This window comes from Ailuropoda melanoleuca, chromosome 12, assembly GCF_002007445.2.
Source record: "Ailuropoda melanoleuca isolate Jingjing chromosome 12, ASM200744v2, whole genome shotgun sequence".
Taxonomy (NCBI): Eukaryota; Metazoa; Chordata; class Mammalia; order Carnivora; family Ursidae; genus Ailuropoda; species Ailuropoda melanoleuca.
In genome coordinates, this window is record NC_048229.1 from 24,678,168 (window position 1) to 24,693,415 (window position 15,248).

The window sequence follows — 15,248 nt, forward strand, 5'->3', positions numbered from 1 at the left end:
GATCTGTATCCAGGGCTTGATCTCACAACCCTGAGATCTTGATCTGAGTCAAAACCAAGAGTCGGACGCTTAACCAACTGAACCACCCAGGCGCCCCCGTTAGATTAGTTTCTGACAAGGCCCTCAGCTACACAAGATTCACAGTTCAGAAGGATCTGAGAATTTCTGTACTTGCTCATCCTTCACAGCCGTACTGACTGGAACAATGGCAGGTGCCCCTTTAAAAGAGGCACATTCCAACCAATTTGTTGGAATCTCTTGCCCTCGCTGTTTTGTTTTTTTTTTTTTTAAGATTTTATTTATTTGTCAGAGAGAGAGAGCACACAAGCAAGGGTTGCAACAGGCAGATGGAGAAGCAGGTCCCCACTGAGCAAGGAGCCTGATGCGGGACTCGATCCCAGGATCATGGGACCATGACCTGAGCCGAAGGCAGACGCTTAACTGAGCCTCCCAGGTGTCCCCTCCCTCTCCATTAATCCTCTAATTGTGTACAATTATGATTCCCCCTATAATCTTTCAGCCAGAAAGACACTTTCAGACACTACCACAGAAAATTCTGGATATCAGGGTACACCACTCCTCTGCAGGAACTGGGAACAGATTTCCTGCACCAGTGCTGAGCATGATGCAATATCCCCTGCAAACAAGAGAACGATTTCATGTTGTTCCCAGAAGTACTGGAGGTTGTCACAACTGGCCCCTCGTCAGGGTGAGTGCTGACACCACGAAATGTCCTGGCATCCAGGCTACAATTTAACCACAAAACCCTACATAATTTCCTTAGAGGCCTTGGGCAACAATGCAAACAAGGACCAAACTAGAGGGAGGACTACCACCCTTCCATCCCCCTGAAGCACACAAAGATTGGGGTGTCCACGGCAGCTGTTTCTCCTGCCATTCTGAAAGCACCCCATAAAGTGAATCTAACCCTTAAGATAAAGGTGGCTTACACAATCAGGCCTTTGTTACAGCACAAACCAGAGTAATAGAGGAAGGCTGTTCCTCGGTTGGTGGCTTGGAGGCTGGAAATTCCATCACGAGAGTCACCAGATCAATAATATCCCTAAAATGGTCACTTTTCACATCACGAGCAGAACTCGGATGGAGTCCTCTAGAACACAATGGGGTCATTCATGCCCTAACTATTCAGAGAGAAAAGAATGAGCACTCTGGCTTCTCACATTTACCCAGTGAATGGGAAAACACCAAGGTTTACTTCGCTGAACACGTCAGAGTGGATAAATGATACACATGCCGGCACCTGCAGGTGGGAGAGGTAAATGGCTGCTGCTACAGAATCAACAGTAATAAAAATTCACAGGGGCCTGAGCTGACACACACAACACAGCTCCACATACCTGGAATTTATTTTGATGTTTGGATGTATGAGGCTCAATTCAGGCAGACAGCACCCTCAAAACAGATCTCGAGTGTTGTTATACCGAACAAGGAAATACATTTGCTACATATCTAAGTTGTTTATCCCATGTGAATTTTGTCGTAGTCAATGAGGTAAGGCCTTTGGCTAATGCCTTTCTCATTCAAGATATTTATAATGCCCAATCCAGTATGAACTCTCTGGTGTCGAGGCCAGAGCTTTTACTAAAGGATTTCCCACACTGGTTACACTTATATGGCCTTTCTCCAGTGTGAACTCTCCGATGGTCACTGAAGTTGGAGCTTCGCCTAAAGGACTTCCCACACTCACTGCACTCATATGGCCTTTCTCCTGTGTGAACTCTCTGGTGTTTAAGGAGCGCCGAGCTTTGGCTAAAAGATTTTCCACATTTGCTGCACTGATAAGGCCTTTCTCCAGTGTGAACTCTCAGATGTAGAACGAGGCTACAATTCTGGCTAAAAGATTTCCTACATTCACTGCACTCATAAGGCTTTGATCCTGTGTGGACTTTCTGGTGTTTTAAAAGACTGGAATTATAGGTAAAGGACTTCCCACATTCACTGCACTCATAGGGCCGTTCTCCGGTGTGAACGGTATGGTGTTGCAGGAGCGCAGAGCTTTGATTAAAGGATTTCCCACATTCACTGCACTCATAAGGCTTTTCTCCAGTGTGAATTCTCCGATGTTGAATGAGGTTGGATCTTTGACTGAAGCATTTGCCACATTCTCCACACTCAAATGGCCTTTCTCCAGTGTGAACTTTCCGATGGTTATTGAGGCTGTAGCTTTGGCTAAAAGATTTCCCACATTCACTGCACTCATAAGGTCGTTCTCCAGTGTGCACTCTCCGATGTTGGAAGAGGTTGGAGCTCTGGCTAAAGGATTTGCCACATTCCCCACACTCATAAGGCCTTTCTCCTGTGTGAACTCTCTGGTGTTTAATAAGGCTAGAGTTATGGCTAAAAGATTTCCCACATTCACTGCATATGTAACATCTTTCTCCAGGGCGGACTCTCTGGTGATGAACGAATGTGTGCTTGTGGCTGAAAGCTTCTGTGCTGTCTCCGCAGCGGCATTGAGTTTTTCCCTTGTGGAAGGCTGCCCCACATTCAGTTCCATTGTTTGACTTCTCTCCTGCGTGTGTGGACTGTTGCTGGAGGAATCCTGAGCTAGCCAAGAAGTCCTTACCAATCTCCCCACAGATAAAGGGCTTCCCTGACACTTGCAATCTGCAGCTCTTGACCACCGAAGCTCTGCCTCTGTTGTTTCCAAAGGGCTTATCGCTCATGTGCTGCTTCTGCTGCTGCTGCAGGTTTTTGCTGAAAAAGAATCTTTTCCCATGCGTCCCACCAGTGTGCAGTTTCTCATCAAACTGTGTTTCCTGGTGCTCAGCCGAGTGAAAACTGTCTTTCAAGACCAGACCACACACCTCATAGGGGTTGGCCTTCTGGAGAAAAAGACCTGTCTCAGGAGTTCTGACATGTGACACTCCATCTACAGAAACGCTCTGCTTAGAAGGTGCCTCCTCATCCTCTGCTCCATGCCAACAACCTGAAAGCAGGAAATGCTGGTGAAGTGCATGGTGACTTCCTTGGCAGGCAGCTGCTACCCAAGTGTGTATGACACACCCAGAAACAAGTCCATGAGATTGTTTATAGGATAAGAGGTTTGAGTTCAGGCTGAGGATGAGGCCGCTTAGCCATACTAGGCCACTAATGATCACAAAATGGGGGTTCAGGGACACTCACGAGGTGAAACAAACACACTGAGAAGAGACAAGGTCTACATAGAACTTTCAAAAGGACCTAGTCTGCCATGCAGAACGGTGTGTTCAGACCCAGGAAAATTCAACAGTGAAAGAGATGCTGGTGTTCAAGGACTGTTTAAGAATCTATGTGCACCTCACGACACAACATGTAGGAGCTAATAAGGAGAGTGCCCCACACGGAGCAGTGACTAAAATGGTCAAGATGTGGAATCCAGAGAGGTGTAGATTAGTCCTGGGCAGGAAGTAAGAGTACAAGTGATGAAGAGCAGGTGACCAGTCACCTGAGTGTGAAGACTGGGGAAGGAAAGGCAGGTATGAAGTGTTGGGGCCACTGTCATTACCAACGAAAGACCAGTCATGTGGAATAAGTTTCCAGTATGATGTGTACCGAGCCCTGAGGTCATGCCTCCCCCAGGTGTTACTGTTCAGAGCCAGGCTGTGAACCACAACAGACTTTCCACCATAATCCCGAGATGAGCAACTATGTGGCACCTGGATGATGCAAGTAATAAGGGAAAGACAGGAGAGATAAGCGGCCAGCACTGGCCAAGAACAGCTCAGCACATGCAGTGCACACAAAAGAAAACTTTATATTTCTTTTATAGTCTATTCTAATATAATATTCTAATAAATTCTAATATATTCTAATATTCTAATATATTCTAATATAATATTCTATATTATATTATTCTATTATAAAGAAAATTTCCAAGCAAGAACAGACCATGGTCTACATAACAGTGATGGTCAGTGATGGCAATTTCTGGCACAAGAAGGAATGAGGAAATGTCAGCTAGAGGAAGAAAGTAGAACTTGGGATACTCGGGTGCTTTGTAACTGGAAGTCACCTGGCAGGGAGAGGGCAAGCAAAGGGGGATCCACTGGGCTGAATGGAATAGTCCTGACCCTGGTTCCTCTCCTGAGAGGCTTAGGACTGGAAGGTGTTGGGGCTGCTCAAGAGGCAGGCAGTGCACATAACTCAGCCCAGCCAACCACACTGCCTATTCAAGGAAGTGGGGAAGGAAGCAGAGACCATGATCCTGACAGGAGGACAGACCCACCCTTGGGGAAAAAGGTAAAGGGAGAGACCAGCCCAGGGCACAGAGGTGGGTGTGAGGGCCTTACCCAGGGAGGTTATAAGCGCCAAGTTCTCCAGCATCACATCCTGGTACAGGTGTCTCTGAGTCTCATCAAGAAGATCCCATTCCTCCCAGGAGAAGGACACGGCAATGTCCTCAAAGGTCACAGTGCCCTGGCAAGATGGAGACAGATGAACCCATAAACAGCCTCTCCCTCAAAGATGACAATCCATCCCCTCCACATCTACCCCCTCACCATCCTCTTCCTAAGCATCCAACACAGAAGAGAAACCAGGCCCTAGCACTGGTGCCACTGTCTCCTCACAGGCCCATTGATCATGGGCACCAGCCATCAGTAAGACAAGGCAGGTGGATAAAACGGTATCAAACGAGGGTCTGGACAGAGGCATTCACCCATTTCTGCTAAGCAATTCCCTTAGTATGGACAAACTATGCAATTCTCAATCCCAGGGCCCTAGGGCATCCGGCATACTCCCGCTACAAGTACACATCATTCTTTAGATGGCACATCCCCCACATTGCAGACACTGCCACATGCCCATGGTTGCCACCAGCTTACTGCCCTGCATACCTTAGGCATCTCTCTGGCCTCACAATGATATATGACTGTATTTCAATCACCTCTTCACCCCACTGGTGAGGATGGGATTGTGTGCTAGGGGTATGGGGATGGCCAGATGACAGATGAGATCGACAGCATTTTTCTAACCATACGTATTTACAACCTGGGAGAGGAGGACACCACACAGGGCCACATGGGGATGGCACTCTGGGAAAGACTGAACAGCTGGTGGTTGTAAGATCCAAACTTTGTAATATCAATACAAAGAGGTAACTGTTTCCTCTGGGAAGATGCCACTGACTTATCTGAGTAACTCCATGGGCAGGTAGGTAGCTGAAACCAACTACAGAGGGATAAGCACCTGATGCCCTTGATCAAAAACATTCTTTGGTTAGGAGATCTTATTTCTGGGAGCAGAAGTAGCACTCTGGCCATCTGAAGTCCTCATGGTTTCCAGACATCAGTGCCGCACGTAATACTGGGTCTTAATTACAGACCTTGCACCACAACCTGACGACAGCATTCACAGGACGCTCTGCAAATTCAAACAGGATTAAATACTGCCACTGACTTCCCAGGAAGCCCACTAGCCATCACAGCCCCAAATGCTCCTACGAAGCCTTCACTGCTTGGGACTATTCCTTGCCTCAGACGTGTGGATCTTCAGCTACCCATGGCCCAATTCCACGAGCTGCTGCACTTGCTGTCCCCAAGGCAATCACAACCTCCTCGGTCCACCGAACCCTCATTCAAAGCCCACCTCCATTAGTGGTCCACCCCAGGCCTTAGTGACTCTCACAAATGACCACATTTGCCCTTGACCTTATCTTCCTGGCTGAAAGAAACAGCCCAGGCCCCAACAAAGTCCTCACAAAATCCTGGTGAGTGAAGAGTGGTGAATAAAAACCCACTCTGGTCTGCGTGACATCTTGCCTCGGTCATCCCTTGGCTCTGTGTCCACCTTGTTCCTGTCCGCCCTCGCCTTGGAAGCCTTGGCCGCCTGCCAGACTATCTTGTCCAGGACACACACTCCTTTCAGGGCCATGTACCTGCCTCATTTGTGTTTGTGAAGCCTCAACCACTCACCGAGGTATGCAGGCAAGAGACCCAGTCCACAGTCTCCATCTTCCCTACCTGGCTCCCTAATAGCTTTACAATCATAACCTGACAATTACCCCTCCTAATTGTGAACATCCTGAATCCTCCATCCTGAACCTTCCCCAGATTCCCAGACCTATATGAACAACTGCCCACATCAGGCATCCATTCAGTGGTCTCTGAAATATCCCAGACTCTCAATATACCTAAATCAAAACTCCTAACACCCCCCCTCCCCACACTGAATATTACTACTACATTCTTCATCTTAGATAATGGACCTTCCATTCCTACAGCTGCTAAGACCTAAAATACTGGCATCATCTCTGAGTCCTGTATTTCACTCCTCCTCCCTCATCAGAGAATCTAGTTGTCCATTTAAAACATCCAACCAGAATCTAACCACTTTTCCTAAGCCACGACTCTGGTCCATTAACTCTCACCAGGGCTTTGGCAGTAGCTGCAGCCTGATCTTCCTTCTCCTTCAGTCTCACAGTCTGTTCTATACTCTGCAACCAGACGGAGTCTGGTAAGACCTCGTTCAGATCACTTTCTGCCTCTGATTCGCACCTTCCCATCACCTCCAGAAAACACACCCAACTTCTCAGTCATTCCAGTCTTGATTCCTGTCCCCCTGCTCTTTGCTCCCACCTAAAAGGACACATGTGGTTTTCTGAACACTCAGTTCAGTTACGCCTCTAAGCATCTGCATATCCTGGAACCAGTTCCTAATACATCGGTTGCCAAAAAGGGCAACATTTCTATATAGAGCCTGATATGGACTTAGGACCCTCTGCTTAGGATTTCCCAAGGGCTCCTAGACCCAGGCCTGGGGGAATGACACTTAAGAGCCCCAGGACACCATAATCCAGAGAATATGTGGGTGGTGGCCTGGGCCAGTGAGGGGCTGAGACACCCTCCACTGACCTGTCTAAGTTCCACAGCACCTCTGCCGCAATGGGAAACTGTACAGAGGGGCAATGGAGAATTAGGTCCGTGGCAGGGTTCGTTGGGCACATGTTACCCGTACCCTTCCCTGGCCCTGGAGTCGGGTGACCGCAGCTGGCTCTCTAACCGCTGTGCCTCAATGCTGTGTTCCCTCTTGCCAACTGTGCCACCTGAACTAAGATCCAACCTCCCAAGGACTCGATGTCCTCTCCATTGCCCTCCGGTCAGCTCTTCCTTTGAACCGCCTTCGGGAAACGTTAAAATCCCAAACGGAGATCGGGTCCCTCCTTTAGCCAAAACTCTCCTTGGAGTCTGGAGTCCTCACCTGAAGGTACCAGACCTCAGTCCGCCATTCCAGGCGTGACTTTGCCTCACGCTCTGTCACTTGAGGGCAGAATCCTCCCATCTCAGGTCCCCCCTCCAGCCTCTGCCCCGGCCGGCCGCTCAGCCCCGAGCCCGCTCCCACAGCCAGCACGCCGGCGCTCACACACGGGGCCCCGCCCGCCGGCGCCTCCCTGTCCCGGACACCGGGGCCTGGGCCGCAGGGACGCGAGCAGACGCCCCGCCTCGGGCCTTTCGGGTCTGGGTGGGGGGACGGCGGGGCGGGGGGAGACGAGCGTTTACCTGAGCCGGGTCCATGGGCGCGGCCGCCGCCATCGGACTCTTTGTGCGGAGTGGACTCCTGGGCCGGTGGTCCCCGTTCCGGCCCCCGGCGCGGGGCAGCCCAGGCGGCGTCGCCAGCCGCAGACCCAAGTGTGTGCGGCGGGAACAGCACCTCCCCTCGCGCTTTCTCGGTTAGTCACCCCAATCCTGAGCCTGAGCTCCGGAACATTAGCGGATGAACGGGCCTGAAAGGCAAAAAGACCGCCAGGGGGATGAGGACGGAAGTCCCGCCCCGACGTTAGGTGCGCACGCAGAAGCGACTCTTTTCTCCATCTTCATTGGTCAGAGATGCAGTCCATCGACGCGCACTCTTCTGGGTAATGTAGTTCACAGACATACAGGATGAGGATAACACATTCCCAACGACCTCCGGGAGGAAAGGCCACGCCCCCTAGAGGGCTCTGGAAATTGGGGTCTTCCATCCCAGGCTAGAGGGGCTTCGCTTCTTCTTACAGAATCCGAACCCAGATTTCTGGGAAGTAATGTCCCAAGTGTTTGGAGACATTATTTCAGACTCCTGGATGCTCAGCGTGGTCTCAAAGCTAAAAACATTTCATATGCTCCAAAAGGCTACAGATCCAAATGCACATATCATTCTATAGAGTCATTTAGATACAACATGTGTCCTTGGAAGCAGAACCTAGTAAACGTTATGATCCTACAAGTCAAATACACCCAGAAGCATTAGAGACAGTTTTGTCAGTGTGTGTATGTTTGGTCAGGGACAGGGTAAAAAATACTTCATACAGGGCCATGACAGAGAAGATACAGGATGAATGTTAGGCCACCCTGAAGCAAGAGTTTTTTAAAAAATGCACCCATAGAAAACATCTCTCTAATCTGACCATTAATTTTTGTGTCCAATTCATTGAATGATACTTTTATCCATTTAATATCTTAATTCATATCCTCGCACAAACCCAGTTCCTTTTAGGAATCTAACATCCGTCAAAAAAAGAACAATGTAATAAATGTTGTTTTGGAAGGGGACAATGGCTTCAGTGTTCAAAGATGGAGCATGTATGCAAAGGCTGCTCTCCTTTTCCAAGGAATTGGGGTACCTAAGACCATGATATCTCATTGTTTGGAAGTGATTATCATTTCTCTTGCAGGGACTGTTCTGCATGGGAAATTGGAAATTGGTATTACCTCAGAACTATAATTGCAAAATGCAAATTACAGAAAGTTATTACTGATCACTATGTAGTGATTCAAAGGTGGTGGCAGACAGAGCTTCGATGAAACATCAGTGGACGGGGAGAAAAGTTAAGACCTCAGGGAAGATTTAGCAATGATGTCTGAGAACAGGAATATTTATATTGAACACATGACCAGAATGGTCACTCTGATGGTTTTCTCCAAAATGAACTGTCTTCATTCCTGATAACATTGTGCAGTATCAGGGGCGCCTGGGTGGCACAGCGGTTGAGCGTCTGCCTTTGGCTCAGGGCGTGATCCCTGCGTTATGGGATCGAGCCCCACATCAGGCTCCTCCGCTATGAGCCTGCTTCTTCCTCTCCCACTTCCCCTGCTTGTGCTCCCTCTCTCGCTGGCTGTCTCTATCTCTGTTGAATAAATAAATAAAATCTTTAAAAAAAAACCACATTGTGCAGTATCAGTGGAGGAAAGAAACAATGTAGACAGAGCAGACAGAATTATAAAAATATAGAGAGAAACTGAGGCTTACTGTACAGTATTATCCTTTTAGAATTGCGTCTGCACTCATGTATGCCATGCTGTCTGGGTCCTGAACTCAAATAAAAGTTGTTGGTTGTAGTAAAAGTAAAGGCATGCTTTGTATACAGATCTGCACTGTGCTTTTCTCACTTCACTATATATCTTTGACAACCTAAAGCCACTTCCTCATTTTATATCCATAACTCCTTATATTCACACGTATTAGACCCAAACCTGACTCTTTCTAAAGACTGCTGTGCGTTGCCTTGTCCTCCTGCTCCATGGCTGGCCAGCTGGCCCAGCTCTACAAATCTTTCCTATGTGCCCCCAAGATCCTTCGTCCAAGCCCACAGAAAACTCTGGAGATTTCTAGGTTAGTCCCTTGTCCACCTGGCCACTCTCAGGGGTCTCCTGTACCGAGAACTGGGCCAGGTATTAAAGGTATTAAGACAAGGAGGCTGATGACACTGACACAAGCCTTAGGTTCCAGATCCCTATGATTGGGGTGCTCGTTGGTCTTGGTGCCCTCCTTAGAGTCCTGAAGGCAGAAGCAAGGGCCACATTATACTGGTTGTATCCTGTCCATAAGAGAGTGTAGCTGAACCAAAGGACAGTTCATCTGCCAGATGCACAGCAAGCCAATAAAAGACTGACACCCAGCTTCCAAAGTGAAGAAAAATTGGCTACTTATTGGTGTGGCACCACCCAGGAAAACAGGGAGCTAATGCTCAAAGCCCTGAACTTCCTGGTGGGAGCAGGGGTCTCCAGAGAAGGTGGATGCTATTGACTGGGAGCCCATGAAGTCATGTTAACAGATGTTACATACTTCTGGTGCCCTTTCTTCTGGTCCCATGGAGGTCTGTTCTATCTCACAAGACTTAAAATCTGAAAAATATATTAACTTATGTTACATATTTCATTAGGTACATCTGGTGATGATGTATTTAGGATAGTGCTGGTCAGCTGCTTGTATGTGCCTAAATTAACCACTTATACACGCATAAGCTAACAGGGTTGCCTTCCCTCATGTTCCTTTGAATGATAAGCAAGTATTCCTATCTCTTGGGGCTGTGTCTCCATGTTCCATGGCCAGTCCAGCTATGCATGGGGACAATATAACCTACAGTGTTCCTCCTTTCATCTGAACTAACAAGATGGGTGCTGGCTTCAACAGGTCCCCACAATTGTCTGGCCCACGTGCAGGGGCAATGCCAGGTGCTACAGGTTGGGAGTTAGCCTCTAGAGTGAGAAGTGGGTATTTGGCCTCTGGAAGAGACACATGGAATTCAGCGGATGGTGTCACCTGTCTGAACCTGACCTCTGCTGGGAAAGAGTGATTGTCACTGCTTCTGAGGTGAAGGGGACTTAAAGAGCACAGACTGAGGCTATAGATCAGCCCTGTCCAGGGAGATCTCCTCCCCCAAGGACTAAGCAGTGGGATTTCCTGTTGCCATCATATCCCTTGGCTATGATCTCTATTGCCTCCACCCTCTACTCTCCGGCTCCACACCCATGTGTAGGTTTGGGAAATGCCCTGAAAGGAGGGTAGAAGGATGCGACCTCACCTTCCTTGCTTTCTCTCTGCCAGCCCTCTCTTTTAATTACATTTAGCTATTACCTAGAAGAATAATCAAGGGATTGCATATATTGCTTTTTTTCTTATTCCTATTCTCTTCCTTTTTTTTCTTTTTTTTAAAAGATTTTATTTATTTATTTGACAGAGATAGAGACAGCCAGCTAGAGAGGGAACACAAGCAGGGGGAGTGGGAGAGGAAGAAGCAGGCTCATAGTGGAGGAGCCTGATGTGGGGCTCCATCCCATAACGCCAGGATCACGCCCTGAGCCGAAGGCAGACGCTTAACCGCTGTGCCACACAGGCGCCCCTATTCTCTTCCATTTTTTAAATGCATCTACAAAACCAAGTCTCCAGGAGTTGGCTCCTTTTGTAAATTCCGTAGGTAGTTTTAACTTTAGTAATTGAGTGCAACACAGCTGCCGCTCCATACCATGTATAACCAGGTGGCCATCCAGGAATCGGTTTCCTGACCCCTGCCCTTACATCTTTTATTTTCCCAAGCCACATGTTTCTACGAGCCAGGGCTAGTCTCACAAATCCCACTCCTCTAGCACCAAGAAACCACCTTCGGTGCCTGTACAGAGTTTTCCATGGCCTTTGAGAACAGACCTTGATAGGACCGTGGAGAGATCAGTAGGTAGGCCCCGCTCCCCCAGTGCAGCCAGCCATGGAGCACGCAGTGAAATGCAAGCAGTCTTTTATATATATATTAAATATATGTATATTCATATATTTTATTTATATTATATATTTATATTATATATTTATACATTTATATTATATATTTATAAATAAATATAATATAAATAAAATATATAAATAAATATATATTTAAAGATTTTATTTATTTATTCGAGGGAGAGAGAGAGAGAGAGTGCACAAGCAGGCAGAGGGGCAGAGAGAGAGGGAGAAACAGACTCATTGCTGATCAGGGAGCCCAACGTGGGACTCGATCCCAGGACCCCGGGATCATGACCCAATTCGAAGGCAGATGCTTAATCATCTGAGCCACCCAGGCGCCCCGCAAGCAGTCTTTTAAGAGGCAGCTTCAGGTCTACTAAGTGTGGCCTTTAGGAGGTAGCAGGTGTAAAAGGCTGAAATAGCTTTAGGTTGTCCAAAATACATTGTTAAGTGAGACAGCAAAGTACTGATCTGTATATAAAATATGACTATTTTTACTACAGAAAACAGCTTGTACAAGAACATGTTTTAACACATAGACACACAGTGGAGTCCATGTGCACAAACCATTCTAAAAGGATGCTATACTGAAAACTTTATTTTTCTCCAGGAGATTTAATTATCTGAGATTTTGACATACTACTGTATAACTGTATATGGTATAGGACTCCTTCAATAAAAGATAGAAAACATTTTATAATTTCGTTTCTATAGGAAAACAAATATACACTATTGAGTTTTTTTGTTTTTCTCTTTCTGTTTTTGCCAACTTCAGTTAAAAAACCCTACAGATTTAGATAGACTAAACAGCCTGTTAATCACAAGAAATGCAGGTATATGTTTCTGCATAACACAGCAGAATGGTGGAAATTTTTTGAATATGTATCAGAATCATGTGGAACACAGACACTTGGGCCTGATCCACAAAGTGATTCAGTAGATCTGGGTTCAGGATTCAGAATGTGCTTTTCAAGAATCCCTAGGTGACACTATGCGTGAAGGTCCAGGAATTACACTCGGAAAATCAGAATTCTAGGAAAGGTGACATTGACTGGTTCCAGGCCCCAGTCCACCGGTGGAGATTTGCAGGCTCTGAGAGACAGAGCCAGGACTTCTCACCCACATGCCCTGAGTGTATCTGTAGTGAGCCAAGTAAAGGAATGGCCAACTGGCCTTCAGTCCCAGGCCATTCACTGCTGAGAACCGTGAAGCCTGCACTGACTAACCTAGACAACTGCTTTATTCTGCCCAGAACTTATTGCAAACATATCCACGAGGCTCATCCCTTACAATTTCAAGTGTTCTCTACTCTTATCAAGGAGGCCTCCCTTATTGCGCTGAGTAATATTACATTCCATATTTTACCCCTCAGGAGACTCACCTGTCTTTGACCTCCATTTTGTCTGCCACATTCTAGAATACTACGTATTTCTTTAGCTACTCTTTTCTGTTCCTGGACTTTCTTCCTTGAATACAACACAAGTCCCAGAATGCAAGTGTCTTTGTCTCTCTTAGGACCCAATGTCCCCCAGGCACCTACAATAAGTGCCTAAAACCAAACTTTTGTTCCTTGATCAACAGGAATAAACACGACATCTCAATTTCCCTGTAAATTTTACAATTCTGGGTACTCTAAATGTCCCCTTTAACTCTTTTTCCATGCAGGTATCGCTCAGACTTTACAAGAATGGAGCTTTGCATTTTGGAAACAAAATTTTAGAATGACAATTCTGGTCACGTGCTCAGCTGAATCTGATCTGTTCTCAGACATCACTGCTAAAACTCCTCCGAGGACTTATGTTTTCTCACCTTCTACAGGTGTCTCACCAAAGCTATTTCTACCACCACCTTTGAAGCAATACATAAACATTGATAATAGCTTTGTACCTCGAACTTTACAACTGTTTTCCTGAGATTATATATACTCTTCAAGCAAAACAGTTCCTGCATCACAAAATGAATGATAATCAGTTTGCAGCAATGATATCATGAATTTAAGATACTCCCAGTATCTCTGGGTAGAAAGAACCCTTTGCATACATACTTCAACTTGCAACACTGCAGCCACTCTACCATACCAAAGTAGTATTTTTCACATTGATATCTTTTTTTTTTTTAAGATTTTATTTATTTTATTCGACAGAGATAGAGACAGCTAGCGAGAGAGGGAACACAAGCAGGGGGAGTGGGAGAGGAGAAGAAGCAGGCTCATAGCAGAGGAGCCTGACGTGGGGCTCGATCCCATAACGCCGGGATCACGCCCTGAGCCGAAGGCAGACGCTTAACCGCTGTGCCACCCAGGCGCCCCTCACATTGATATCTTTTTAAGATTGATGTTATATTCCTAAAAGGACCTGAATGTAATCTGGATATCAAGTAAGACATATCAAATGGATAAAAGTGTTTCTCAGTGAATAGGACAGAATAGTTGACTCTACAGGCAGGAGAGATGTTTTCTTCAGAATATACAGATCTGTTAGAGAAAAATTATTGGGGCGCCCAGGTGGCTCAGTTGGTTGGGTGTCTGCCTTCGGCTCAGGTCATGATCTCAGGGTCCGGGGATACAGACCCGCCTCAGGCTCCCAGCTCAGCAGGGAGTCCGCTCACACACTCCTTCTCTGTCTCAAATAAATAAATAAATAAAATCTTAAAAAAAAAAAAGAAAAACTATTAAGATACTTGTTGAAACAGTAATGAAGACTGTATTCAGGAGCATTCCCACAAGTGCAGGCACAATGGGAACTTGCAGTAAGAGGAAGACACACTGGACTCAACTTCAAATTTTTTTACAAGTTGGGTTTTATACTAAGGAACACGATTGTTGGGGGAGTGTGGTTAGTGGATAGAAAATCACTAACAGATTAGAGAAATTCCTCGTAAATGGACCTAAAAGATCCTTGCAGAAGGCAGGTCAGTATGATCAGAGATCACCTGTGTGATTGTGAGGGGTGAGGAAATTTGATCAGTTATCAGTGGTGATGAGATAGTCAAGAGAAAATCTTGCCACACCTACTTGGCAGGATTCTGCAACGGGCCAAGACCAGGTTAAAAAAAGAAAATCCTAGTGTCCTAAATAAAGATTAGTCAAGGAGAAACTCTGTCATATCTATCCTTGTACTTGAGATTCCAGGTGTACCAACACTCTTCCTCTTATCTTTCTTTTTCTTTTTTTTTTATTGCTTTTTTTCTTAAAAAAAGATTTTATTTATTTATTTTAAAGATTTTATTTATTTATTTGACAGAGATAGAGACAGCCAGCGAGAGAGGGAACACAAGCAGGGGGAGTGAGAGAGGAAGAAGCAGGCTCATAGCGGAAGAGCCTGATGTGGGGCTCAATCCCATAACTCTGGGATCACGCCCTGAGCTGAAGGCAGACGCTTAACCGCCGAGCCACCCAGGCGCCCCCCTCTTATCTTTCTTGACATGGGACAACCTAAAGTATTTTATCTATTTAATGCTATGGAATGGACACAATAGAATTGAAATAAGATAATGTTTATTAGCTTCCACTAAGCGTGGACACATCTTGAGACTCAAAGACGCTATGGAATGATGTGTTTATTTGGTTTGTAGCCCGTAGGAACATCAACATTATTGGCATTCATGAGCATGCTTAGCTTCACTGAGTCTGAAATAAGTCTCCAAACACTTGGGTGATGAGCTTCAGAGAGCACTAAACAGAAATATAGTAACATTCTCTCATAACTGTGGGGACTACGTTACCCAGAATGCAAAGAGTGGCGGAGCCGCGTTGCTCTCCAATGAAAGCTTCAAAA

The 15,248-nt window shown here is 46.3% G+C and overlaps 1 protein-coding gene across 1 annotated transcript in view; it reads right to left on the reverse strand.

Annotated features, from left to right (window-relative positions):
- Positions 1-406: 406 nt before the first annotated feature.
- The window catches only part of LOC100467960 (zinc finger protein 256-like), a 22,840-nt gene continuing 7,998 nt past the window's right edge, over positions 407-15,248 (reverse strand). The window contains 2 exon segments of the mRNA XM_034639345.1: positions 407-1,586; positions 1,589-2,614. Coding sequence (XP_034495236.1) covers positions 1,480-1,586; positions 1,589-2,614 — 1,133 coding nt within the window. The 3' untranslated portion in view covers positions 407-1,479.